Consider the following 27,867-nt stretch of genomic DNA (forward strand, 5'->3'; position numbering starts at 1 on the left):
TGTTTCAGCCTTGCTCCCCAGAGTTCCCTAAAAAACAGATTTTCTTTTTTATCTGTTCAGGTCAAGCTGTTAAAGACCTCTGGCTATTTATTTTATCCATAGGCTTGAGATGCTATTTAGGAGTTGCACTGGGATTATTATATATGCATCCACAAGTAGTTTGTTTGTTTTTTTAAACAGATTCTAAGGTATGGTTGTTACATATATTTTCCAAGGCTAATTGATTAATCAGGCTACATTAAACTGGGACAAAATGCTTGGTTTTCCTACTGTGAACATTGAAACTTATCTGCTTTGTGGCTCTGCACAGCCCTCCAGATAGCTTGGAAGGTTTTAGAAAGAGGATCTAGGTCCTATATTGTGTGCCTTCCCCACAGTATTATGCCATATATATGTGTGTGCTCAGGAAATATTAAGTAAATGAACAAATAAGCTCATTACAATCTATGTTTTATTGTATTTGTGTGAAAGGTGCAAATTTTCTTTGCTTCTCTCATTTTCAACACACTTGATATGGATTTTATGGCTATAATACCGCATCCCAAAGTTGTGAATCTGAGAACATTTATCTTAATAGTAAAATAGGGAAGCCAAGCTTTTCTCTAAAAGGTTAACTTGAAACTTCTACCTGTGATGAATAGCTGTTGTTTCCTGAGAATACCTTTCTGTTTTTTCTGCTGGAATTGACCTTTTCTCATCTTTCTTGCATTTCCTCTCAAATAGACTTGTGTTCCAGTAAGAACTTTCTGGAGAAAGTTTTTAGCGTTAACATAACTGTTTGCCTGTTTTACCTTAAGACTATAATTAAGTTTGAGTTAGCCCTTCCAAGCTGATATTCCATCATGTTGTACGACATTGCTTTTGCTAAGTGGTTATCTGGCTCTTGCTGGGATGATTTCTTTTCAAAAATTTTCTAGTTATTATTACAGGAAAATCATTGTGTTTATCATTACGCTGTGATAATCATTTTTTAAAAAGTGACAGTGCTTGTTTTAACTGATGATGACCAGTGGGTTCTCCAGGGGCTGTGTGGTGTGAACTGGGACACTCTAGTGCCCCTTACCTGTCTCTGACCACATGTTCCCATCACACTTAGATGTTCTTAGGGGTCTGTTTACTTCTGCTTAGACTCCATTCCATAAATCTTGTGAAGAAGCCTTGCTTTTTTCTAAAAGTCTCCTGTATACAGTCCATAGGTATAAGTTGTGAGCTGTATTAGTATTAACAAAAAAATAAAAATAAGACTGTTGCCTAAGGGTTGGATACTGTAGGCCGGCAGCCCTCGTAGTAATGTCCTCATTGCTTGGCTTCACTTTTTTTTTAAAAAAATGAAACTACATTAATATAATCATGTTGAGGCTCCAAGGGAGAGGTGACAGAATGACAAAGGTGTTTTTCTATGGAAACCTTACGTAGGTTTCTAGGAACCTAATCAATGTTGTCAGCATTCAGGGACATTTTGATTTTCCCTGCTGACAGAATTCTGTCGGTAAAGTATTCAAGGTTTAACTGAACAGGAGATGTTGCTGTCTCCTTCATATTGTCTGGCTTTCTTTAAAGGACTTTCTTCTTTTCTTTAGTGAGATTAGTCGCCTGGACCTGGGTCTGAGTGTGGAGGTATGGAACAAAGGACTGATCTGGGACACCATGGTGGGGACCGTGTGGATTGCACTGAAGACTATTCGACAGTCAGATGAGGTCAGTCCTTGCATTGCCCACTTGTAGGTATGGTTATAGCTCGAGCTTCATTCAATTAATATTCCTCCATACACCTCAGATTGCTCTGCCCTCTTGCTAATTAGAGGCCATGCAACTAGCTTATTCCTAACATTACCCAGAGGTTTAGGGGACTTTATTTAGGTCTGGTCTTCCCTCTGCCCTGATTGAACTCAGAGGTGCTAGAGCACTTCTTTAGACTTATGAGGTGGACAGTTATTCTGAGTACTGTGTGTATATATGATTGATTGATCTAGGGTACCTGTGTTTTCTACCTTTCCCCCCCAAGCTATTTTCCTAGGAGGAGCCCCATTAAATTTCCTCAGCCCCTTGGCTGGGTCCTGTTCTCTGCTCTGGGTCCTGATCTCTGATTTTTTTTCTTTGGATCATCAATCCCCAGGGAACTGGTTTTAATCTTCCTTCTTCTACATATAACCCTAACAGAGTTTAAGGCAATTGGTATTCACATTGTCTCTGTATGTTATTTTCAATAATGAACTCCCAGATTAGAATTCAGCATAATTTCCCCATAGACACTCACTTAGAAGCTGGACAGAATCTATAGCATTCCTTTTGACTTTTACATGGACTGTGAGTTCTCTCTGGGAGTGGGGATGGTGAAAATGTGCCTCTCCTTTCTAATTTTTTTTTATTTCTGGCTAAGTCACTACTCCCCCAGGCAAATGGGCAGTTCATTTTCATTATGGCTCCAGTTCAAATCTACTTAACTAGCAATGTTAGTAGCTCTTTAATGGTTAGAAATAGCAACACATGAAGTGACACAGTCATTAAGAATTGCACAGATTGAGGCAACCAATTGATGTATCACACATAGATGTTTCTCTCCCTCTCTTTCTCCCTCCCTCCCCCTCTCTCTAAAAAATAAACCAAATCTTAAAAAAAAAAAGAAGAAGAATTGTGCAGATTAAATATTGGTCCCTGGAGGTGCTTGGCTTTTCAGTTTGGTACTTTGAAAATTTTTTCCTTAGTGGGCTTGCAAAAAGCTGCTCTCCCACCAAAGAAGGATAACAGAGGCCACATGCAGGAGAGGCAGGTGGTGACAGTATTGTGTTTGTCTGATCAACATGTGAGCGGCCCTCAGAAGCTCTCCAGCAAGGAATTTCAGAGGAAAACACCTGGCTCTTAAACCGAGAGGGGAGTCATGAAAAAGTAAAGTTTAATCTTAGATCTTTGTTTTCTAGGAAGGGCCTGGGGAGTGGTCTACTTTGGAGGCAGAGACATTAATGAAAGACGATGAGATCTGTGGAACTAAAAACCCAACTCCCCATAAAATTTTGCTCGATACAAGATTTGAGTTGCCTTTTGGTGAGTCTATTTGATTAGATTTTTAAAACCATTTAATACTTTCTACCATATTGTTTGAAAATGTTGACTAGTTGTTTTATTACTGTGTCTTCTGTCTTATCACCCATCTCCTTTGGGACATTGTGTCTTTTTCCTCTATTCCCTATAATGCCTAGCCCAGGGATGGGCAGAGTAGCCACTGGAATGGTACTAATTAAAGAATTCACATTAAAAGCATTCTCTTCAAGTTATTTTGTTTTCTATGACTCTTTCGTATAATGACTTATAAAATACCTACTGGTTAGAGAACATCAATAATTATTCTTCTAATAATATTTTAACATTTACTGTCTTGACGTTGAATATATATCTACGATCTGTCAATTGTAAGGATGAAGTAGCCCTAACAAATAGAATAGTAATTAAAAAGGTAATTTTTAAAAAATCATAAAAATACAGGCCCTGGTAAAAATTCAAATAGTATGGAAATGTACATGGATAAAAGTTGTTTCTCTTTCCACTTTCTGCCACTGCCTTTGCATTTCCTTTGCAGTGGTTAAACCACTTATTAACTTTCTTGTGTCTCGGTTTAGTCATAAGAAATTTCTTTCATAGAAATTTTATTTTGACAAAATCTGGATCATACTCTGTATGCTATATATTTTGATACAGTCATGCACCACACAATGATGTTTCAGTCAATGATGGACCCCATATATGATGGTGGTATACTATATAGCCTAGGTGTATAGTAGGCTGTATCATCTAGGTTTGTGTAAGTACACTCTATGATGTTCATGCAATGACTAAATTGCCTACTGATGCATTTCTCCAAATATACCTTGTTCTTAAGCTGTGCAAGACTATATATAGAATTGTATAAAGTATGAAAGCACATTGTCTTGGACATCACCCATGTTTTACTTTAAGGTCTATCTTGCTGATCTGAATAGTTGCCTGTACAATAAATTATCTAAGCAGTCCTTTATTAATTGACTGGTAGGTTGTTTCCACTTTTTTTGATATTGCATACTGTAGTAATAAACAGCTTTTTATATCTGTGCCCATTTGTGAGTCTAACATAAAGTCCTTAAAGTAGAATTCAAGGAATGGGTCAAATGGTATACGCACTATTACTTTTCATAGTACTGCTAAGTTACTTGTCAGAAAGATTGTACTATTTTATATTCTTACCAACTCTATCTGAGATATCTCTTTTCTACATATCTTTGCCAACACTTGGTGTTTCACAGTTTTTAATCTTTTTCTGTCTAATTGGTTTATATATCTTGTTTTAATTTAGTTTAATTTTGACTGTTCACACTAATGATATTCACATATACTTTTGTTATTGCTGCTATTTTATTATTTTAGTCTACTCATATGTTGTATCTTATAGTGATTTAAGCAAAAGTGGCATGATTTTCTAATAAGCTCAGATATAACTAAACTCAGAACAGCTATTACTTAAGAAAAATAGAAAGGAAGACTTTCCTGTATGTTTGTAGGCTGAGTTGTAGGTGGAGAGAAAAGTATTTGAAGTTCTTGCTAATAGGTCAGTTGCTTATATTCTTTGTGCTGTGATCTTGGCTGTACTAGTCTGGAATGGAGTTTCTGTCTTGGTGAATTAGGAGGGGGAAGGATGGGAGTGGGTATTGGTTCAGATACCACAGAAATTGGCTGTTTTAAAGTTTTAGTAGGTTTTCTTGAGTAAATGTTTCTTCATTTGCTGTATGCCGTTAGGAAAATTTCCAGAGACTTTAAATGTGTTTTATATATTTATACATACACACGTATATTTTTATATATTTACATATCCACAGGGTGTGGCTCTGGGGAGCTCATGCTAGAAGTCTGTCAGTCCATCCCTTATTGCAGTGTAAACAAACATTGCTCTCAACACTACATCACTTTTATTGTCATAGGTAGCCATATATATTTCTATATAGATTTTGAGTTTCATGAGGTAACTTGTGTAGTTTATTTTGGTATCTCTAGTATTTGTTTGGCACATAAAAGGTGTCTAAAAATGTTTTTTTGAATAATATTAAAGTAAAATCTCAGATAAGTGAAGTCTGTCTTTGACACTAGTTAATATGAATGTGCTAAGCTTTTGCCTCTGTGATAACCACATTTGGGATATGGTTTTTAAAAACTTAATAGAGTGGCCTATCATTGGGAAAGGGAATTTTTTGGTTAAATTGGAAACCTGTAAATATTCTATTAAATTACATAGCATCTTTAAAAAATAGTAACTTGTAATTTTATGTTGTTGAAAGGTCAGAAAATATGGGTATGCAAAAAAGACAAAAGTTTTTTGAAACCTCACCAACTAGAGATGTTTTTTATGTGTTGTTATGTTTCTTTTTGTTTTTTATGCACATATACTGTTTTTCTTATAAAATGGTATTGTATATATTACATTTTAATCTTTTATTCACTAATTACAGTTATAATATAAATGTTATATAAAATAAATATTATTCCTCTAATATTTTCTGTGGTTTATTTGATTTTATTGTGTGAATGCATAATAATAATAAACATAAATAATACTGTTATAAATAATACTGCAATAAACATTCTTGTAGGTCTATATTTTTCTTCTTAAAACTATTTTGAGGGGTGAGGCAGTAGTAGTACATGAACTATGGTTTAAAAGGTATCTAGGTGAAAATTAAGTCTCCCTCACAAATAAGTTCCTTATAGGCAATCACAATTAATACTTTCTTATGTATCTTTGCAGAGACAGTCTTTGAAACTATAAGCATATACAGATTAACCTCTTTTTAAAACACAAGTGGTAGCATATTCTAGTATATTCTAACACATTCGCTGTCTCTGCTGTTCTCCACTTAGCAACGTATAACTTGGTGAATCATTCTACATATAGACCTGCAGCACAGCAACTCTTTCTGTCCTCTTACTTCTTTTTCACAAGTACAGAGTACAGCATTTTATGGACAAGGAAGTACTATACAAGTCAGGGAGTAGATTATTTGAAGTTTTATTATAAGACTTTGAAATACTGCCACCAACTGCAGAAGAGCAGTTTGAGGGGAAGGAGGGGAAGCTTTGGACAGGTAGGATAAAGGGGAAAGGGCTGTATTGTATTCCTTCATGTGGACTACTAGAAGGTGTATCTGTTTAACTGTCTCCGAAGTTGGTCTGATCCATATATTGCCTCATTGCTCCTTTTTGTGCTGTATATATGGACATCTCTGATGTTTTTAAAAGATGTTTTTGTTCTTTGGGAAGTTGTAATAGTCAATCTTAAATATATTGAAATGAGGATATACCATTGTTTTTTTATTGTGATAAAATGCACATACCATAAAATTACCTATCTTAACCATTTTAAGTATACAGTTTAGTGATATTGAATACATTCATAATGTGTAACATCACCACCCTTCATATCCTAGCTCTTTTCATCTTGTAAAACTTAAACTCTATATCCATCAAACAATAGCTCCCATTCTCCTCTCCCCTGAGCCCCTGGCAACCACCATTCTACTTTCTATTGCTATGATTTTGTACTACTCTAAGTTATCTTATATAAGGAGAATCATATCGTGTTTGTTTTTTTTTTTGTAACTGGCTTATTTCTTTTAGCATTATGTCCTTAAGTTTCCTCCATGTTGTAGCATGTGTCAGCATTTCCATCCTTTTTAAGGCTGAATAATATTCCATTGTAAGTACGTACTACATTTTGCTTTTCTATCCATTCATTGAGGGACACTTGGGTTGCTTCCACACTTTAGCTACTGTGAATAATGCTGCTCTGAACATGGGTGTGCACATGTCTCTGAGATTCTTCTTTCAGTTCTTTTGGGTATATACCCAGAGGTGAAATTGCTGGATTATATAATTCTATTTTTAATTTTTTAAGAATTGCCATGCTGTTTCTCATAGTGTCTATACCATTTTACAGTCTCACCAACAGTATACAGGAATTCCAGTTTCTTATATCTCACCAACACTTGTTATTTTCTTTTTTTTGATAGGATAGTAGCCATCCAAGTAGGTATGAAGTAGTATAACATTATAGTTTTGATTTGTATTTCCCTAATTATCAGTGATGTTTAGCATGTTTTCATGTACTTATTGGCCATTTGTATATTTCTTTGGAGAAATGTCTGTCAAGTTCTTCATTTTTGAATTGAGTTTTTGTTTTGTTGTTTTTGAGTTCTAGGATTTCCCTATACATTTTGGGTATTAATCTCTTAGGAGGTATATGATTTGCAAGTATTTTCTTTCATTCTGTTTGTTACCTTTTTATTCTGTTGATTAGAAACTTTTTTGGTTGTCATGAAGTTCAATTTGCCTATTTTTTCTTTTGTTGCCTGTCCTTTTGGTGTTCTACCCAAGAACTTTCCAAATTTATTGTTCATGCAACTTTTCCCCCATTTTTTAAAAGCAGTTTTATAGTTTTAGGTCTTAGATTTAGGTCTTGATCCATTCTGAGTTAATTTTTTATATGGTGTTAGTTAGGTAAGGGTCTAACTTCATTCTTTAGCATACAGATATTCAGTTTTCCCAGCACCGTTTGTTGAAAAGACCTTTCCTCATTGAATGTGTCCTTGTCAAAAAATCGTTTGACCATATATGTGAAGGTTTATTTCTTGGTTCTCTAATCTATTGATCTACATATCTGTCTTTATGTGTGTACCACACTGTTTTCATTACTGTAGCTTTGTAGTAAGTTTTGAAATTAGGAACTGTGAGTGCTCCAACTTTATTCTTACTTTTCAAGATTTTTTGACTGTTTGGGATCTGTTGAGATTCCATATTAATTTTAAGATGGGGTTTCTATTTCCACAAAAAAACCATCATTGGGATTTTGATAGTGATCACTCTGAATCTATAGATCTCTTTGGGTAGTATTGACATATTAACATATTAATAAGTATTCTGATCCAGTGGGAATAATAGAACATTATTTAGGTTTTTTGTAAATATTAAAGATAATGTTCATAGCAAGAATGAAGCCACCAGTAAAACTAGTCCATTGTTATCACCCTTCTAATTTTGATCATTTGATTGAACAAAGTGTTATTGACCATGATTAAATTATTAACCTGGTAATGTGTTTTCCTCTTTTTCATGGTAGATATCCCAGAGGAGGAAGCCAGATATTGGACCTACAAATTGGAGCAAATCAATGCTTTGGGAGCTGACAATGAGGTAGGAACTGCCTTATTTGGAATATGGAGAGATAGAGAAAAATCTCTTTATAGGACATTATAGTTTTTCAGCAGAATGGCCCATAAGCATGTTGAAGAATGAAATAATTTAAACTGTGTTAAAGAAAAAAGACAGCTGGATGATTGCCTGGCGTTTTATTAGAAGGGTTTTTCTCCTATACTTCCTGTTCTTCTCATTGTTCCCCAGAAGTGGCTGACATGGCGCTAGTCTAGCTCTAGATTTTTGGGGAAGGGCTTATACTGGAGAAACTGTCCTCTTGTTATGCAGATGAACAAAAGGCATTTCTTCTGCTCATTCCCAGACTTTTGGATATATAACTTTATTTGTGTGCTCTTTTAGGGATGTTTAGACTATTGCATTGCATGGCCCTACTGTCCTAACTTATCTCCAGAGAGGAGCCTGGTGCACAGAAGAGAACACAACTTAATCCGGGCCATCAGGAATGGGGAATGTTTTTGATATTGGTGGTGGAGGGAAAAGATAAGTTATTTGACTTTTGGACATAGTAGGAGCTATTATACAATTGGTCTGATTATAAGGTAAAATCGGAGTGCCAGGGAATATTTTGATGGAAATGTCTGGTAAGCAACTTCATGAAAGAATCTGAAGCTCAGGGTTGGATAGAGTGGGAAGCTTATAGGCTTTGAGTTTGGGTTTATCAACATAATGGTAGCAATTGAAGCCATAGGAATAGAACTCACTAAGGTAGAGTATGTACAAAGAATATTAAAGAAGAACAAGGACACAACTTCAGAAAACATCAGAGACAGAATCTTGAGAAACAAAAGAGACCAAGGAAGAACTGCCTGTAAAAGAAAGAGAATCAGAAAAAGTTTACAGAACAAAGAAAAAAAAAAAAAACCTTTTAATGCAGAAATTTTTGATAGCATCAAATGTTACTGAGAACAAAGAAGATTAGTAATGAAATGTAACCATTAGATTGGCAATTACTGCCCAGTATCCTTAGATTAGTGCAGGAAGCCAAAATGCAGTGGTCTGAGGAGTGCATTAGTTTCCTAAGGCTGCCATAATAAAGTACTGCAAACCGAGTATCTCACAGCAACAGAAATTTATTCTCTCACAGTTCTGGAGGCTAGAACTTTTAATCAAGGTGTTGGCAGGGTCAGTTCATCCTGTAGTCTCTGAGGAAGAAATTGCCCTGTGCCTCCTACCTACAGGTGGTTCCCACCAGTCCTTTCTGTTCTATGGCTTGTAGACACATCATTCTAGTCTCTGTTTCCACTATCATATGCCTCCCTGTGTGTGTCTCTGTCCTCACAGTATCTTACCTGCTCTTTCTGTGTCTGTATCCCAATTCCCACTTATCTTGTAAGGATACTGGTCATTGGATTAATTTGGTTACATCTGTGGAGAGATCACATTCACAAGTACTGGGGATTAGGCTTCAACGTATCTTTTTGAGGGATACAATTCAACCCACAAGGAGTTATATCAAAGATGAAGAAATGGAATTTGGGACAAGCACAAACTACTCTTTTCAGGATTTCCCCTTAACTCACCTAAATCCTTAGTAGGCTTTCTATTACTAAGCTGCAGAACTCTTTTCATGCCCAATTTGTCCTCTCCCTTTGATAGATGTTAAAACCCACCCTGTCATTTCATCCACTTTACCTTTTGTGGTTTTGTTTTCCCAGAGCTTGGCTGTGGAGTAGTATACAGCCTTTTAAACTCCCATTTTCTTTGTTTTCCTAGTAAAGAAACACATTGAACTTTACTATATCACTGAAGAATCAGACGAAGGGATTAAAACAATAAAAAGCCAAGTGTAATTTATACAAACATTGAAAAATTTTACAAGTTCTAAAAATAAGGGTTCTTGGGCTGTGGTTCTCAATTCCCTCTGAGATTTTTGCTTTTTCTATTCTAGGATGTGGAGCTCATTAAGTTTACTTTTCTTCCTTAAAAAATTGCTTTATTGAAATATAATTTAGATATTATACAGTTTACATGTACATTTAAAGTGTACAATTTAGTGGCTTTTAGTATGTTCACAGAGTTGTACATCCATCATAATTAATTTTAGCATTTTCATTACCTCATAAATAAACCCTGTGCTGTTAGCTATTATACTCCAATTCCCTCATCTTCCTCAGTTCTAGGCAACCGCTAATCTACTAGGCAACCGCTAATCTACTTTCTGTCTCCATACAATTTGCTTATTCTACATGTTTCATATAAATGGAATTATCTAACATGTGGTCCTTTGTGACTGTTTTCTTTCACTTAGCATATTTTCAAAGTTTCTACTGTGTTGTAGCATGTATCAGTCTATTCTTTTTTATTGCCAAATAACATTCCATAGGTGGTTATACTACATCTTATTTATTCATTCATCAGTTGATAATGGACAATTGGGTGACTTTCACTTTTTGACTGTTATGGATAATGCTGCTGTGAACATTCAAATACAAGTTTTTGTTTGGACATAGGTTTTTAATTCTCATGGGTACATATCTGGGAAATGTACTTGCTGGATCAGATGATAATACGTTTAACTGTTTTAGAAACTGCCAAACTGTTTTCCAAAGTGGCTGTAACATTTTATATTCCCACTAACAGTGTAAAGTGTTCCAAGTTCTTCATGAGTCTTAAAGTATGATTTTTTGTATAGATTTTCAGATACTCTTTATCAGATTAAGGAATTTCTAGTTCTTTCTGCTTTTCTAAGACTTAGTGTTGTAAATAAGGGATTTTATCAAGGTCTTTTCTGCATCTATTAAATCACATTGTGTTTCTCCTTTAATCTACTTATTGTGATGAATTACCTGAATAGATATTCAGATATTGGACTTCCACCTGGTTATATGACCAACATACATACATATGCACACATATGATGCATTTTCACATATAAATATCACTACACTTATTTATGATGGATGATAATATGAATTTGGATGGTAATCTATTTAGGATTTTCTCATGTATCTTTATAAATGAACTTGGCCTGTAATTTTTTTCTTGTAATTTTTTGAACTATTTTTTTGTATATAGGTATTACATATTTTTCCTTAGCTCTCTCTTTTTTTAATATGCTTTATTGTTTATGCTATTACAGTTGTCCCAATTTCTTTTCCCTTTGTTACCCTCCACCCAGTGATGCCCCTCCCTCCAGTTACCCCCACTTAGTCCATGCCCATTGGTTGTGCATATAGTTCTTCTCAACATCTTCCTGTCTACTGCACTCCCTCCTACTATGCTTCTTAATTCCTGTACCATCTCCCTCCCTTTCCCCCCATCCCCCTACCACTAACCTCCCCCCAAAATGTTCCCCATATCTATAATTCTTTTCCCACTCTCATTGCCTACTTAGTCTGCCTTTGTTTCAATTCCCTAGCTTCTGTTGTTAGTTGTTGTGATCCAGTTTTCATTTTAATGTTCATAGTTTTGATCCTCTTTCCACTAAACAAGTCCCTTTAACATTTCATATAACAGTGGTTTGGATCTGATGAACTCCTTCAGTTTTACTTTGTCCTGGAAGCACTTTCTCTGCCCTTCTATTCTGAATGACAGCTTCGCTGGATAGAGTAATAGTAGTTGTAGGTTTTTGCTTTTCATGACTTTGAATATTTCTTGCCAGTCCCTTCTTGCCTGCAGAGTTTCTTTTGAGAAATCAGCTGAGAGTCTTATTGGGACCCCTTTGTATGCAATTCTCTTCTTCTGTCTTGCTGCTTTTAAGATTCTCTCTTTATCCTTAATTTTTGACATTTTGATTATGTGTCTTGGTGTGGTTCTCCCTGGTCCAGTTTTTTTGGAACTCTCTGTGCTTCCTGGACCTGTAAGTCTATTTCCTTCCCCTGTTAGGGAAGTTCTGCTTCATTATTTTTTCACATAATTTTTCAATTTGTAGTTCTTCTTCTTCACCTTCTGGCAGCCCTATGATTTGGATGGACCTATGATTTGGATGTTGGCCTGTTTATAGCTGTCTGATAAGTTTCTGAGCCTCTCCTCATTTTCCTTATTTTTGTTTCTTCTTTCTATACTGGTTGACTGTTTATTCCTTCCCTATGTTTCGATTTGTTGATTTGATCCCTGGTTTTCTTGCCCTCACCACTAGTTTCATATGTGTTTCTGTTCATTTCAACAGGACTAGCCTTCATTCCTTCCTCGTCTTGTTTAAGATCTGCTGTTAGGTCTGTAAGCATTTTTATAACCAAAGCTCTGAACTGAACCTCAGAAAGATTTCCTATCTGCTGAGCCGTTAGATATTTGCTGTCTGGTCAGCTGCGTCACTGGGATCTCTATCATGATCTGTGCCATCCTTCCAGTTTTGTGTTTACCTTTGCTTCCTGGGCAGGGCTGTCACACTTCCTGTGTTATAGGGGGCGGAACCTCATGCACTCGTCACAACTGGGTGACCCGTCTAACCACGCTGTAGCATTTTCTGTGGTTGTGGGAGTCCAAGATGGATTCCTGCCGTTCACTCTCTGCTGAGAGACCGGGAGCCTCCTCCTCCATCCCCACCCTCTCTGGGCCTCACAGTCCAAGGCAATGGAGGTCTGCCTTCCCTGGCTTTGGAATCACAAGCTGACAGGTCTAGTCTGCAGCTGGGGTGTTCCCCAGGTGCTTCTCGCCTCCCCTTAAATATGAGTGTCTGTGCTTACCACTGTCCTACCTCCCTCGCTGCTGCTGCCGCCGCCAGCACAGCTTGACCTCTCCTCCCCAGCTTTGCCCCTCCTAACTCTCCGGATGAGCACCACTTCTTTATAACTTCATATGTTGGACTTCCATTTATTTTCTGGAACTTCTGGTTATTTCTGGTTTTGTGGTAGTTATATTCCTTCTTAGTTGTGGAGGGAGACGGAGTGTGTCAGTCTAGGCCTCCATCTTGGCCGGAAGTCTCCTGTGTTTGTTTGCTTCCGTGTCCCAGGTAGAGCTGTCACTCCTGGTACGTTGTAAGGGGCGGAGCCTTAGGTATTCATCAATAATGGGTGACCTGTTTCGCCACATTGTGGCGCTGTATGCGGTGGAGGGGTCTGAGAAGGAACAATGCCGCTTGTACAGCACTTGCTCCTTTTCCCAGCACTTCTCCCACTTCCACACCAGACTGGTGCCCCTCTAGCTGCTGCCCTGGCTGTTGTTCCCAGAGTGGGTGGGTCTGCGAACGTCCTAGGACCGTGGGGGCCCTTTAAACAAGCGGACTCTGTTGAGAGACCTGCAGTTTCTGCCTCTGTCCCAACCCCCACTGGTTTGCATAGTCAGAAGCAATGAGGCTTGATTTTCCCTGGTGCTGGGACAGTGAGCAGCTCTGGTGAGGAGCTGGGAACACTCCCCAGTTGTCCCTCCTGACTTTTAAAACGTGTGACTGCACTTTCCGCCAGCTTGCTGCTGTTGCCACTGCTGCCACCACCACGCCGTGTCCTTTCTGCCTGGGTTCTGCCCCTCCTACCTGTCTGGATGAGTATTTCTTCTTTATATCTTTGTTTGCTGGACTTCCATGCACTTTGATTTTCTGGCACTTCTGGTTGTTTCTAGGTTTGAGGTAGTTGTATTCGTTCTTTGTTGTGGAGGGAGACTCAGCATGTCTGTCTGTGCCTCCATCTTGGCCGGAAGTCCTTACCTTTCTTAAGATTATTAATTAGGCTATAATTGGTCTTCCACTTTCTGCTTTGGACCTTGAAGAGATTCACTGACTATATTTCTAAAGACATCTATTCTCCTTTTAAGTCTGAATTCTTTTAGTTTAATACTTAAAGTTTTAAATTTCTTCACTGTTATATCTATGTACTGCCTATAAAAGTCATCATTATTTATAGTAGTTATTATTTGTAACCAAGTCTGTTTGTTAACTTTGGAGTGGATTGCTTAACTTTCAAGTCATTTTAAACATTTTTACGTTTGGCAGTTTTACTAATTCTATCATCTTGTTTATATTTCACTTGACTACTGATCCTTCCCTAATGGGGGCTGTAATAGTAGGATCTACTTCTGATATTTGTATCCAAGTTGGTTGCTTCTACAGTACTTTACATATAAAAGTGTGATTATACACAAAAAAATGTTTTGTATTTTGTATTCAACCACTTGAAGTTCCCTTCACCACTAACACTGCTATGTAAGCCACGATCAACTTTTGTCTGGATAATTTCAATAATTAGTTTATTTCCCTTCTTGTTCCTTACAGTTTATTTTACACAGCAGCTAGAGTGCTTTTTTTTAAAAAAAAAAATTGTTTTTCTATTACAGTTGACCCGCTTTTCCCCCGTTGCTCCCCCCTACCCTGCCCACCCCTTTTCCCAGTCAATCCCACCCTGTTGCCCATGTCCATGGGTCATTTATACTAGTTCCTTGACTAGACCCTTCCCCTTCTTACCCCCTTTTTCCTCCCCCACTCCCAGTCACTGTCAGTATGTTCCTTGTTTACATGCCTCTGGTTCTGTTTTGCCTATTTGTTTGTGTTGTTCATTAGCAGAGTGCTTTTTAATGTGTAATCAAGTCACATCTCTCTTGTGTTTAAAAGTCTCAATGGCTTCCCAATGCACTGGAATAAAATTCAAACTCCTTACCATGGTTTACAAACTCTACTCTCCTTTTGCCTGGAACAAGACCTTGCACATAATAGGCACTCAAGAAATATATGATGAAGGAGTGACTCATTAATTGGCAGTGCTAGAGAAGCTCTGTCTTGCCCAGGATTTCACAGTTTATTAATAAGTGGTAGAGTCAGGATGATTTTTTGCAAGTTGCTGGACCATGTTATATTTTTCCAGACTTCCAATGGGATCTGAACCAAACTATTCTGTCTTCCAAACTCTTTGTGCCTGTGTTAATTTGTTTATGCCTTTTTTTTGTTGTTGTTTTTCCTTTCTAAATCCCGCCCATCCTCAAGACCTGAACGTAATTATGCTCCATTTTATAGGAAAACATTTTTTTTATGGCTTCAGTATTCTGTATTTACTTTTTGGTGGTAATGGTGGTGGGTTGGGTTGGGGAGGCTAGAGTATAAATGTGAAGGGGACTCTACTATATTTCATATGTGCAATTACTTGCTTAAATAAGTAATTTCACTTATTTCCCACATGACCTTGTGAGGGAAGAAGCACTACTATTTTTTTTTAAACATCAGAAAATTCGTCTCAGAGAAGTTTTCAGTTCCATCACTCAAATGTGGGAATCTATACTTTATCTATAGGAAAACGTAAAGGACTGATTTTTCTAAGTCCATTGAAGCTTCTCTAAGACTAAGCCTTCTACAGCTGCTTAGCAGGTACCCTTGGTCAAAACAGTCTCTCTGCTATCCTGCTTTAGCCTGTTGCATTGGCCCAGCGCCATATCTGATATTCTGGCCATTATATCAGGATCATGCAGGGAAATCAGCAGTGGGGTCATCTGTTTCTTTTCAATAAAAAAAATTGACTCGTCAAACGGTAAACCTTTGTACAGGTAACTTTGATTTTTTTTCCCCTCTTTACTGGGCCTCGTATTATATGTGTGTGTTTTTTTTTTCTTTCTGCTTCCAGTATTCTGTTCAAGAAGAAAGCCAGAGGAAGCCATTGCCCAGTGCTGCCGCCCAGTGTTGTAAGTGAGAAACTTGTCTCTGAATCTCTCAATCACAGCTTTCTGTGAGTTCTCCAAATGTGGCTTATTTTGAATTGGGGAGGGTGGAGTTGTGTGTGCAAACAGAAGGTATTCCAGAAGCACAGCTATTCAGGACCATACCTCCAATGGCTCTGCCCATTAGCTTTAGGAAGATGTCTTTTGGTTTTGCATGGCTGTAGGCAGGGCAGTAGTGCTCATCTTTTTTCTCCATTTACCAGCTTTTACCCCTGGAGGAATGATTTTACTCATTCTATCCCCATTTAACTGTTATTATTCTTTAAGGTTAAGTTTAAATGTCACTCCCTCTGGGAAACCTTTCTGCTGCTTTTTCCTTTTCCCAAGTCTAGTTAGGTGTCTCTCCTCTGCTGCCATAGTACCCTGTGCATATATCCATCATACAATCTATCATGTATTATAATCTGTGTATATTTCCTTGACAAGAACACAATGTTTTTAAAGGCATAGACATTGTTCGTTTTTATATTCCTAGTCTGGCTCAATACTTGATATATACTATAGTATGCCACAATAAAGTTTGGTAAATGATTAACTGAATGAGAGAACTTGTCATTTCTCCTGAGATTAATTTATCCAGACCACACAGATGCCTTCTTGAAATGAGCCATGCATTGTTGGTGTATTTCTATCCTCTCCTCAGTTTCTCTCAAAACAGCTTGAGGCCCTGGCTGGTGTGGCTCAGTGGATTGAGTACTGGCCTGCAAACCAAGGGGTTCCTGGTTCAAATCCCAGGCAGGGCGTGTGCCTGGGGTTGCAGGCCAGGTCCCCAGTTGGGGGCATGTGAGAAGCAACCACACATTCATTCTTCTCTCCTTCTTTTTCTTCTTCCCTTAACCTCTTTCTAAAAATAAATAAATAACATCTTTAAAAAATAACAGCTTGAGGATACACTAAAGACTGATCTGTAGTCTGTTCTTCACTTTTTCAACCTCTGGTATGTGTGTGTGTGTGTGTGTGTTGTGCTTCCTTTATGTTGCTATAGTTTTTCTGAATCAAATGTCAAACTCATCAACTGCTTGTTGAAAGTGGTGATAATGGTGGTTGTAGTGGTAGTAATACTCGTAATAAGAATCATAGTATCTAACATATTTGAAGGTCATACAGTATGCCAGATGCTGGTCTAAGAGCTAAAATGGACTAACTTATTTAATCTTCATACAACCCTCAGACATAAATTTTAATGTTGTCTCTCTTATTTTTTTAGATGAAGAAACCTATCCATATAGAGATTGAGTAATTTGCCACAAATTACATAGGTTGTAAGTGTTAAAGTAATATTCAAACACAGACAACCTGACTTGATAGCCCTTGCCTCTTATCATTATGTTATACATACTACTTCCATCATATTGTTTGTGAGAATGAAAACTTCTATTTCTGGTTTGTAAATTCCTTGGTTCCCTTCCATTTTATAGGCCACTCTTCAGATAAAAGTAATGCCAATGGCAGAGGTCAACCTTTTTTCTTTATTTAAAGAAAATATGCTATTTTTTCATGTTTTATTACTTTTTACTTTTTTTTTTTTTTTTGCCATTTAGGATCTAGAATTTATCAAACATTCAAGGTTATTGAGACCAGAGGAATCTAAATTGAAGAACAGGTTGTGAATGAAAAGTCTAGGTCCTTTCCAGAATCATTGTAATGAGCTATTTTTGACTGTTTTAATCTTTTAAACCCTTTTCCAGGTCTGCTAATGAGAAGTGAAATGGCATGATTGAAAATTTCATGTCCCATTCCTTCCTGGGTCCATTTGATTAAATGCAGTTGAAGTGATTAAAGAGCAAATGCCAAGAGGGCAGGAGGAAATATGAGGCCATAAATAATCAGCAAGTTTATGAATTCTTATACATTTTCATCTGTTTAATGCCTAATTTTTATTTTTTCATGAATAGCCTGTTCCATCTTTTGACTTCTTCATATATTTTTATTTTGAAAAATTTTAAACTTACATAAAAGTTGAAAGTACAATGAACATCCTTTTAGCCTTTTCTAGAATCAGGGATTAATATTATTCCTCATTTGCTCCTCCTCCTTCCCACTTCTCTCTCATATCTTTATTTCTGTCTCTATATATACATACAGAAAAGTACACATACATGTTTTCTAAATCACTTGAATATAAGCTTCAGACTTCATGACACATCAGCATGTATCCTCCAAGAGCTAGGACTGTCTACATAACCAAGATACCATTGTCAGAATCAGGCAATGTACATTGTTACAATAATATAAACTAATTTGCAGTCCATATTAAGAATTTCCCCCTTGTTTCCCAAATAGTTTTATAGCTAATCCCCTCCACACACATATACTTTATGATCTAATTAAGAATCACACTTTTTATTTGGTTGTCCTGACTTTATTTTTTTTAATAAAAGACTTTATTTATTCATTTTTAGAGAGAGGGGAAGGGAGGGAGAAAGAGAGGGAGAGAAATATCAAGGTGCGAAAGAAACATTGATCGGTTGCCTCTCTCTTGCCCCCAATCGTGGACCTGGCCTGCAACCCAGGTGTGTGCCCTGATTGGGAATCCAGTGAGTGATGTTTCAGTTTGTGGGACACTGTCGAACCCATTGGGCCATACCAGTCAGGTCTGTCTTGACTCTCTAATTTTCTTTAATAATAATAAAAAAATTCTTGCCGTTTTGGGCATTTAAGACACTGGTATTTTTTTCCAATTATAAAAATATTTAATTCTAATTATAATGTCTAATGCAGATGGGAGGATACATTAAAACAGGCTTCAGCAGTTTGGCAGTAAGTACCAAGAGTCTGTAAAATATTAATAGCCTTTGATTTTAGAAGTTGAATTTCTGGAAATTTATCCTAAGTAATCAAGGAGCAGACAAAACTTTGTGTACAAAGGTGTTCATTACAAAATTATTTAAATAGAAAAATTTGAAAATGACCTAACAATTAAGCAGTAGTAAATTATAATAACAATGAGTGAATATTGTACATTTATTTAAAATTATGCTTTGAATAATAAATGAGAGATTCTTTCATGAAACTTTTAAGTTAAAAGAACATACAGACTCCTTCTCTCTGTATGTATCCATGTGTACGTGTATATGTATATATTGGATTGGCCAAAAAGTTCATTTAGATTTTTCTGTAGGATAGTTTTAGTAGTGCTTAGTTGTCTTTAACTTCATTCAAAACAATTTTGTTAGATTGTGTTGTGACAGCTGTCATATCAGCGTGTATTTAAAAAACTTATTAAAATTGGTGAATTTTTGTGCCACCATTTTAATATTGAAGATGGAAGAAGATATGCATTTTTGGCATATTCTTTATTATTTCAAAAAAGGTAAGAAAGGAACTGAAATGCAAAGAAGGATTTGTGCAGTGTATGGAGGAGGGGCTGTGACTGATCGAATGTGTCAAAAGCGGTTTGTGAAGTTTCTTTGTACTATTGACATTTTGGCCAAATAATTCTTTGCTGTACAGCTGTCTCATGCATTGGAAGATATTTAGCAGCACCCCTGGCCTCTACCCACTAGAAGCTAATAGCGGGAGAGAGCCAACATACTCAAAATATCCAGATCAATAAGGTTATTGGTGAAAATGAAAAACGTCTCTTTTATTTTATGGAAAAAACTAAATGGACTTTTTTGCCAACCCAGTAGATTCCTAGGGTGCTTCTGTAATCAAAACTGCTTGACTCATACTCAGGTAACTGAGATGTGAGGTTGGCAATAACTAAAGCTTTGTCAGCTATATTATAAGGTAATTTATAAGCCCTAGCGTGCTCATGTTACCACCCTTAATGGAAGTGAAGACATTTTTAGCAGATGCCAGACAGAAAAGGGAATTGACATAGTTTTCTCATAGCTTCTGAAGCTTTGAGACTCCAGAAAAACATTGAAGAAAAGAAATCCAAAGCTCTTGAGTATAAGCTTATTCATTACATCTTTTTTGTTTCCTCTTCCCCAGAGGCTCCTATATTTTCTTGGAGCATTCTTGTTCTTAATGAGTAGATACATAGACCAGGAAAGTGTGTTTGTGGGGTCCAAAGAAGAATTAATGGGAGGATGCAAAAAAGAATCAGGAGACCTGGCTTGGGTCAGAAGAGGACAGATACACAAATGCAGCAACTTGAATATGTTTTTTTATGTAGTGGTCCTGAGCAGGTCCATAGTAATAACCTGGAAATAGACAGGAAGGTGCTGAGGTGACGGAGGAATAAGCAAATGGTTAAGAACGTCATTAAGTTTGTTCAAGAGAGAGTTCCAGAGAGATGAATTTAGAGATGACTTTTAAGGAACTAATCGAAATGTGTTCCTTGAAAGTAAGCTTGTTCATAGTAGAGTACGTGAAATGTATGGGGAGAGGATTAAAAAGATGCCAAATTATATGCTGAGCATATCGGCTTGGAAGGAGTAGAATGATGTCAAAGTTGTTTTTGCTAATCTGCAGGAGAAAATGAGTTCCTATGCTGTACAGTTTTCTTCGGAGTGAAAATATACAGAGCAGGTTCAGTCCTTTAGGGAACTTTTCTTAATTTTTACTTCAGATGCCTAGTGTCCTTCTTGTCACCTATCACTCCCCTTTTTAATATTACAGGATTGAAAATTTTGTGCCACTTAAAATTTTGGTGGCTGTTACTGACGACCTACTTCTCTGAGCACTGGAAGCTTAAGAGTCAGATTTGTGTCACTGATTACTCTCACTTATTTATCTAGAACCACATGCCCTGCAGGAAAATAGGAGTTCATGACCAGCTGGCCTCTATTCTGTAGATTCTCCCACCTCATCAGTTTCCTCTTCCCTTCTCATTTCTAAAATCCTAGAAGGCAGAGGTTCAGAGTTTATTCTTTCTTTGCCATCTTTCTCTCACCATTTGCCACGTTTATCTGAGTCTCCTATTTTGATTTCTGCATTAAAGCATCCTAATCATTTCCTAGATAGCTGATTCTTGGTTACCTCAAACCTAGGACTCCCACCCACCCACTTTAAGGAACCACATGCATAAGGTTCATTTTTATATTGAAAGATACAGAGGAGCCCTGGCCAGGTGGCTCAGTTGATTGGAGCATTGTTTTGTGCACCAGGATGGGGTGTGGGTTTGATTCCCAGTCAGGGCACTTACATAAGGTTGCAAGTTCAATCCCTGGTTGGAGCATGTGCAGGAGACAGCCGATCAATGTTTCTCTTTCACATTGATGTTTCTCTCTCTTGCCCTCCCTTTCCTCTCTCTATAAAATCAATAAATCATATTCTCAGGTAAGGATTTAAAAAACAGACACAGTGAATTCTATGAAAAATAATTTTTTTCAGTTTCTTCCCAGAGGGAACTACTATTGCTATTTATTGTGGATTTCTCCAGAGAGAGTTTATGCATTCACAAACATATACTCGTATATACCTACCTTCCTTACAAATGGTAGTATGCTTTGCACAGTGTTACATGCCTTGTTTTTTTCCACTTAACAATATATATGATATCCACTAAATGAAGGGAACTAGTTTCTATTAGTGGACATTAAAAAAATTGAGATGAAATTTATTCATATAAAATCAACCACTTAAAAAAGTATAATTCAGTCACATTTAGTATGTTTACGATAATTTCAAAACATTTTCATCACTGCTAAAGGAGACCCAATACCCATTAAGCATTCACTCTCCATTCTCCCCTTCCCTCAACTCCTGGTAATCACTAATCTACTTTCTGTATGGGTTTATCTTTTCTGGATATTTGATATAAATAGAATCATATAATATGTAACCTTTTGTGACTAGCTTCTTCAATTAGCATCATGTTTTTGAGGTTCATCCAAATTGTAGAATGTATTGTTTATATGGCTGAATATTCCATTGTATGGATATACCACATTTTGTTTTTTCATTTATAGTTGATGGACTTTTTTTTTTTTTAATCCTCACCTGAGGATATGTTTATTGATTTAAAAAAAATTTTTTTATTGTTCTATTACAGTTGTCCCATTTTCCCTGTGTTGCTTTTCCCTGCCCCCTACCATAGTCAATCCCCACCCTGTCGTCCATGTGACATTTGGGGTTTTTCCAACTTTTGGCTATTGTGAGTAGTGTTGCTGTGAACAATTGTGTACAAGCATTTGTTTGAATACCTGTTTTTTAATCTTTGGGGTATATACCTAGGATTGGAATAGCTATCAATGGATGTTTAAGTTGCTTCCAATATTTGCTGTTATAGTACTGAAGTTGATATCACTTTTACATATATAATTTTATACATGTGTACATATTTGAATGAATAGCTAAGTAGTGGGCTTACTAGGTCAAAGCATTGTGCCTTTAACAATGCATTTAACATTTTGGAAGATATAACAAATTGTCCTCTATAGAGGTTGCACTTCTTTCACCCCACTTAGCAAAGTGTGAAAGTGCTTTCTCCTCCCTTGGATTTTGGTATAACCAGCTTTCCTAGAAATCCTATAACAGAGAGCACAGTGAAAAAAAAAACAGCCATAGGTGATGAGAGTTCATTCAGAATCTCCTTTTTGCTTGCCTGCTTAGCTTGTCTTTCCCTTCTCTACCATCCTGGTTCTTATTTCCTGACGTCCTATTTTGGCTCTTGGTAACTGGGCCCTCCTCTTTGTTTGGTATCCTACTCAAATGTTTTTCTCTGGTTTGTTATCTTGTCTTTCTGCTTATGTTTTAATTGTGGACAATTCCTTTCAGTTCATTTTCAGTAGTAATGTAATACCTTGGAACCACAGTAGGAATTGTTGAGGTGTTAGAGGAAGAAGCAAATGGTTAAGAATACAGTTTGTTCAGGAAGGCTTTCCAGAAAACATGAGTTCAGAAATGACTTTTGAAGATGCTGATTGGAATGTATTTATAGAAAAAAAAGATATTCATAGTAGAATAAATGGAATTATGAAGGGAGGATTCAAAAGATACCCCATTTCACTTCCTTAGTCCTAGCTAAGAAACCTCATACTGGCTGGAACATTCTCCTTTCTGGGTAGTGGTAGTAAAGGATTAGTCAATCTGTAGCTTCTGTTACTGCTACTGCAGCACTAGGACTCTTAGGTACAGGCAAATATACTAGTTATGGGCTCAGTAGAGTGTACAGGGAGTCTTATTTTAGTAGTAGGGAAGTCAATGCATCTAGGACATCTGTCAGCAAGAGTGGGTGATGAGTTTTATGCTGTATATGTGCTATCAGTGGAAGCAGTTGATATTGAAGCTGTTTCTAGGTGCTCGCAAACTAACAAAGAAAAGCAAGAAACTGTAACAATACAGTTTGGCTGATAAAATATAAAACTTCATTGGAGAGCAATGGGGGGAAATTGGGACAACTCTAATAGAACAACAATTAAAAAAAGAAAATTTAAAAAATAATGTTAATTGTAGTCTTTTGACTCATTTATTTCTTTCCTGCCTTCTTCCAGAAAGAATTTGAGGTGGCTAATTGCAATCATTACATCATCTTAATATCATTTCTGTTTCAATTAATATGCCACACAATTATGCATGTAAAAAAATGTCAGATTAATGTGTCAGAATTTCATTTGATTAAAACACTTAAGTGCCTATCCTGGGCACAGTGTTTTATATATATATGGCAGTAGGTTAATCCCATAAAAGCATGGCCTCTTATGATACATTTCATTGGTACAAAGTGGTAAGAAATGAATTGGTTGATAAAACCTAATCGATAGAATTGTAGATAGAATTGATAGAATTGTTCATTATACAAACAATTATTGAATACCTCTTCCTAATACCAAGAACCATACTAGGCACTGGGGATATAAAGATGAAAGTCCTTGACCTTAGCTCAAGTCCAGAGAGGAAGAAACATGTAACTAGTAGTATTTAATAAGCGAATGAATGGTAGAGGAATATAGAAGAAGAAAGCAATCTGGCTTTGGGATTGTTAGAAATGGCATTCCAGAGAAAATTATATCTACATTGAAAAAAAAAAATTTAAATCAACCAAAGTCTAAAGGGTTAAAGTCTAATAGGTTTACATTGTGTTCATTCTTGTGTTGTACATTCTATTAGTTTTTACAAATCTACAGTGACAAATATGCACACTAACGGTATCATAAAGAATAGTTTTGCCTCTCTGAAATTCCCTTGTGCTCTATTCAATTCTTCCTACCCGCAAACCTGTGCCATAGATGGAGTTTTGAAGCACGAGTAGGAGTCAGTTAAGTAAAGAAGGAGAACGAGTTTGTGGTCCTAGGACACTAAGGTGAAAAATCGTGACTTAAGCATGTTGAAAATTCTAGATGGCTTGAGGGGATGAAGCAAGAGTGGGGAAGGGTTAGAGATGAGGCTAGAGAGAGACATAGCAAGCTATTTATGTTTTATCTTGAAGACTATGCAGGGGAGTGAACAATCAGATGATGGTGGTTATAGTGATATGAGCAGTTTGTTTGATGCATTAAGAAAACCTCTTTAGGATATAACACAGATATATAGACAACCTCATAAAACAAATATTTAATGAATTAATGAAATAGGCACCCCAGAAAACCCTCCATGTGCCTCTTCCCAGGCACAATCTACTCCTCCCTAAAAGTAACTGCTATACTGACTTTTATGATAATGAAGTTGCTTTTTCTTCCTTGCTTTTCCTTGCTTTTAGTGTGCATCACTAAACATTAGAATTTATTTTCACCTGTTATTTATTTTTAATATATCTTAAAATTTTTTTAAATCTGTATGTTCCTCCTCTATCTCTTAATTTTTTCCTTGCAGTTTTTTATTGAAGTAATCAAACCATTTGACTACTTGATTTTGTTTGTCTTATTGAGTTTCCCATGTTCTGAATTTTGCTCAGTACATTTCCATGGTATAGTTAGGTTTAACATACTTTTCTGTCCTCTGGATTTCCTATAAATTGGTAGTTGGGCCTATAAGATTGATCAGATTCAAATTTGATATATCCCATAGTTGGAATATATTATAATTTAAAACACTTATATTGGTGGATATTTGGGTTGTTCCCAAATTTTAGCTACTAAGCAGTGTTATAGTGAGAAACTTTGCAAAATATATTTTTTACAAATGTGCAAATGGATTTCCTTTCCCCTGTTATATATTCTTTTATATACCTTTATGTACCTTCCTTCATAACACATACTATGGGTAATTATTTGATTAATATTTGTTTTCTTTTGTAGGCCATAAATTTCATGAGTAGGAAAAGGCTTATTTATGTATCCCAAGTACCTTTGCTCAATAAGTATTAGTTGAATTAATGCATTTCTATTAAATGGAATTACTGGGGTAAGGAATATGCACATTTTAAATTTTGTTAGATATTGTCAGATTATACTGTAGAAAGGTTTTATCTATTTATATATTCCTACTGCTGATACCTGTTTTATCTCATCCAGCCATACTACCTCTCTTTCCCTCCCTACTTTCTCCCCCACTCCTTGATTTCTTTCTTCTACAAACTTTTTTGATACATTCCAGGTTCTGTACTAGGTGCTTGGGATCTATCAAGAAGCAAAACAGACAAAGATCCTATATGGGAGGAGATCTACAACAAACATAATTAATAAGGGAGGTATGTAGGATGTTAAGAGAGTGGACCAATAAAATAATAGATGGTGAAAAGCAGTTGGAAGTACTAGAATTAAAACTGAGTTATAAATTTAAATAAGGTGGCTAGTGAATAAGCCACAGTGAGAAGAAGACTTCTGAATAAAGCCTTGAAGGAGGTGAGGGGATTAGCAATATGGCTCTTTGGGGAAAGTGTGATGGGTAGAGGGAACAACTATTTGATTGAAAAGGGATAGCAAGAAGTCTTTTGGGGTGCTGGTAATTCTCTGTTGCTTGAGTTGTGTGTTGGTTACGTGTGTGGATCCACTGTATTCACTGAGCTGTACACTTAAAATTTGTGTACTTTTGTGCATCTTATACTTTAGTATAGCTTTTATATTAAAAATAAGGTGTGCATGTTGACCATTTCAAAAGTCTTAATAGCATTCAACCAATTGTTTATGGGTATTTTCCTTTGACTTATTAATATGATGAATGCATTAATCAGTTTCTATTAATAAATCATCTTTGCCTTCCTGTAATATCTCCTACTTGATTATGGTACATTATTCTTTTAAAATATATATTTTATTTATTTATTTTTAGAGAGAGAGAAAGGGAGGGAGAAAGATAGGGAGAGAAACGTTGATTGGTTGCCTCTTGTACACCCCCAACTGGGAACCAGGCCCGAGACCCAGGCATGTGCCCTGACCGGGTGGATTTGTGGGATGATGCCCAACACACTGAGCTAAACCAGTCAGGGTGAAAAATTATTCTTATAATATACTGCTAGGTTTGATTTGCTTGTACATATTTGATTTTGGAGTTTTATATCTATATTCTCACAGGGAATGTTGGTCAATATTTTCTTTTTGTTTTGCCATTCCCCTGTTAGATTTGAAGTGCTTTTTTAAATTATTGGTTCTTTACTATTTTCCATGGAAAGAGTTCTATGGTCCTTATCTTCTGTCTTGAAAGGGGAAAAGGAATAATTTCTAATGTTTGACTTAATTGTCATTTGTGAACTACCTGGTAATTATTACAATTTAGTAATTGATAGGAGAGTCCTGTCATTGCCTAGACAGGTAGCTGTTCACTTGAAGTCTGGGGCTCAAATATCCTGTCACTTTATTGTCATGGAAAAATTGACTAGCACAGGACTATTAAGGTGATGGAAGGGTTGCCTGGAGGTGTTTTGTTTGAAAATTATAGACCTTATTTTTTAATGTGGCTATTTCTGATTTCTTACATTTTCCACTAAAACAAGAAGTAGTAGGCAGAAGTAGCCTGTAGGTATGTTGCTGTAACCTACTCCACAGGGATAAATATAGAAGCTTTGCCTTTTAAGAAAGGATTCATTTTTAATTGGATCCTGAACCTGCTAGAATTTTTTCACTTATTCATATGATCACATTGAACCTCTCTGAGCTCAGTAGGATAGTGCATCTGGCTACCTCCATCTTCTGTCAGCAGGAGCCACTGTGCTTCTGTCTGAAAGATTGGCTTTTTTCATATAGGCAATTCATAACTGTGTTTTCCTAAATGTAATTCAGGATTCATTGGCATGAGACTCCCTGAGTTGCTTATTGAAAAGGCAGATTCCTAAGCTACCCCAGGCATTTTGAATTAGAATCTCTGGGAGTAGGGGTCTAGGAATCTACATTTTTAACAAGAGTCTCAAGTAATTCTTTTTTTTTTTTTTTTATTGCCTTATAAATGAATTATTTATGGTATTTATTGTTTACTTTTATTTATTTTTTAGAAAATTATTGAATATATGCCCTATACTGTACTTTATATCCCTGTGACTTTTTTAAAATGTTTTTTATTGATTATATTGTTACAACAGTTCCAATTTTCTCCCCCTTGCTCCCCTCCACCCAGCACCCCCCTCCCCCAGCAATCCCCCCCAAGTCCATAAATTTAAAACACTGCTTTCTAAGATGAAGAAGAACCTGTTTGATTCATTTGTTGTCCTTATTCAGTACTGTATAGAATATCTGTGCTGAGCATTGTGAGGAATACAAAGGAAGTAAAGATTTGGATCTTACCTTGAAGGAACTTATAAGCTAGGCTACAGTCGGAATGCAAGCAATGAAATAATAAAGTTCTAAGGTAGATGTTTTTATTTTTTTACAAGTCAACTTTATTGAGATATATTGTACATACAAAAGACTCACCCCTTTAAAGCGTACAGTTTGTTTCATTTTGACAAATGTATGTACCAGGGAAACTACCAGCATAATCAAAATACAGAGCATTCCTATTATCTCTAAATGTTTATCTTTTTCCTTATGCCTGGCTCCTGGCAACCACTAATAGGCTTTCTATCACTATAGATTAAATTTGGTTTCCCAGAGTTTTATATATATAGAACCATACTCTTTTGTGTCTGACTTCCTTTATTCAGCATAACAATTTTAAGAATAATCTGTTTTGTTGAGTGTATCAGTAATTTGTTTCTTTTTACTACTGAGTAGTATTCTATTATATGAATATAACACATTTTATTTATCCATTGACCTGTTGATAGGCATTTGGGTTGTTTCTGGTTATTATAAATAATAT

The 27,867-nt window shown here is 36.3% G+C and overlaps 1 protein-coding gene across 4 annotated transcripts in view; it reads left to right on the plus strand.

The window, feature by feature from the left end:
* UNC13B (unc-13 homolog B) overlaps positions 1–27,867 on the plus strand; it is a 196,960-nt gene that overhangs the window by 55,081 nt on the left and 114,012 nt on the right. For all 4 annotated transcript variants that reach the window (XM_090274335.1, XM_090274337.1, XM_090274336.1 and 1 more), the window contains exons 4-7: positions 1,581–1,698; positions 2,919–3,042; positions 8,135–8,208; positions 15,711–15,768. In XM_090274335.1, coding sequence (XP_090130461.1) covers positions 1,581–1,698; positions 2,919–3,042; positions 8,135–8,208; positions 15,711–15,768 — 374 coding nt within the window. The remainder of the gene's footprint in view (positions 1–1,580; positions 1,699–2,918; positions 3,043–8,134; positions 8,209–15,710; positions 15,769–27,867) is intronic.

The sequence above is a fragment of the Furipterus horrens genome, unplaced genomic scaffold, assembly GCF_987537825.1.
Source record: "Furipterus horrens unplaced genomic scaffold, mFurHor1.1.pri manual_scaffold_4, whole genome shotgun sequence".
Lineage (NCBI taxonomy): Eukaryota > Metazoa > Chordata > Mammalia > Chiroptera > Furipteridae > Furipterus > Furipterus horrens.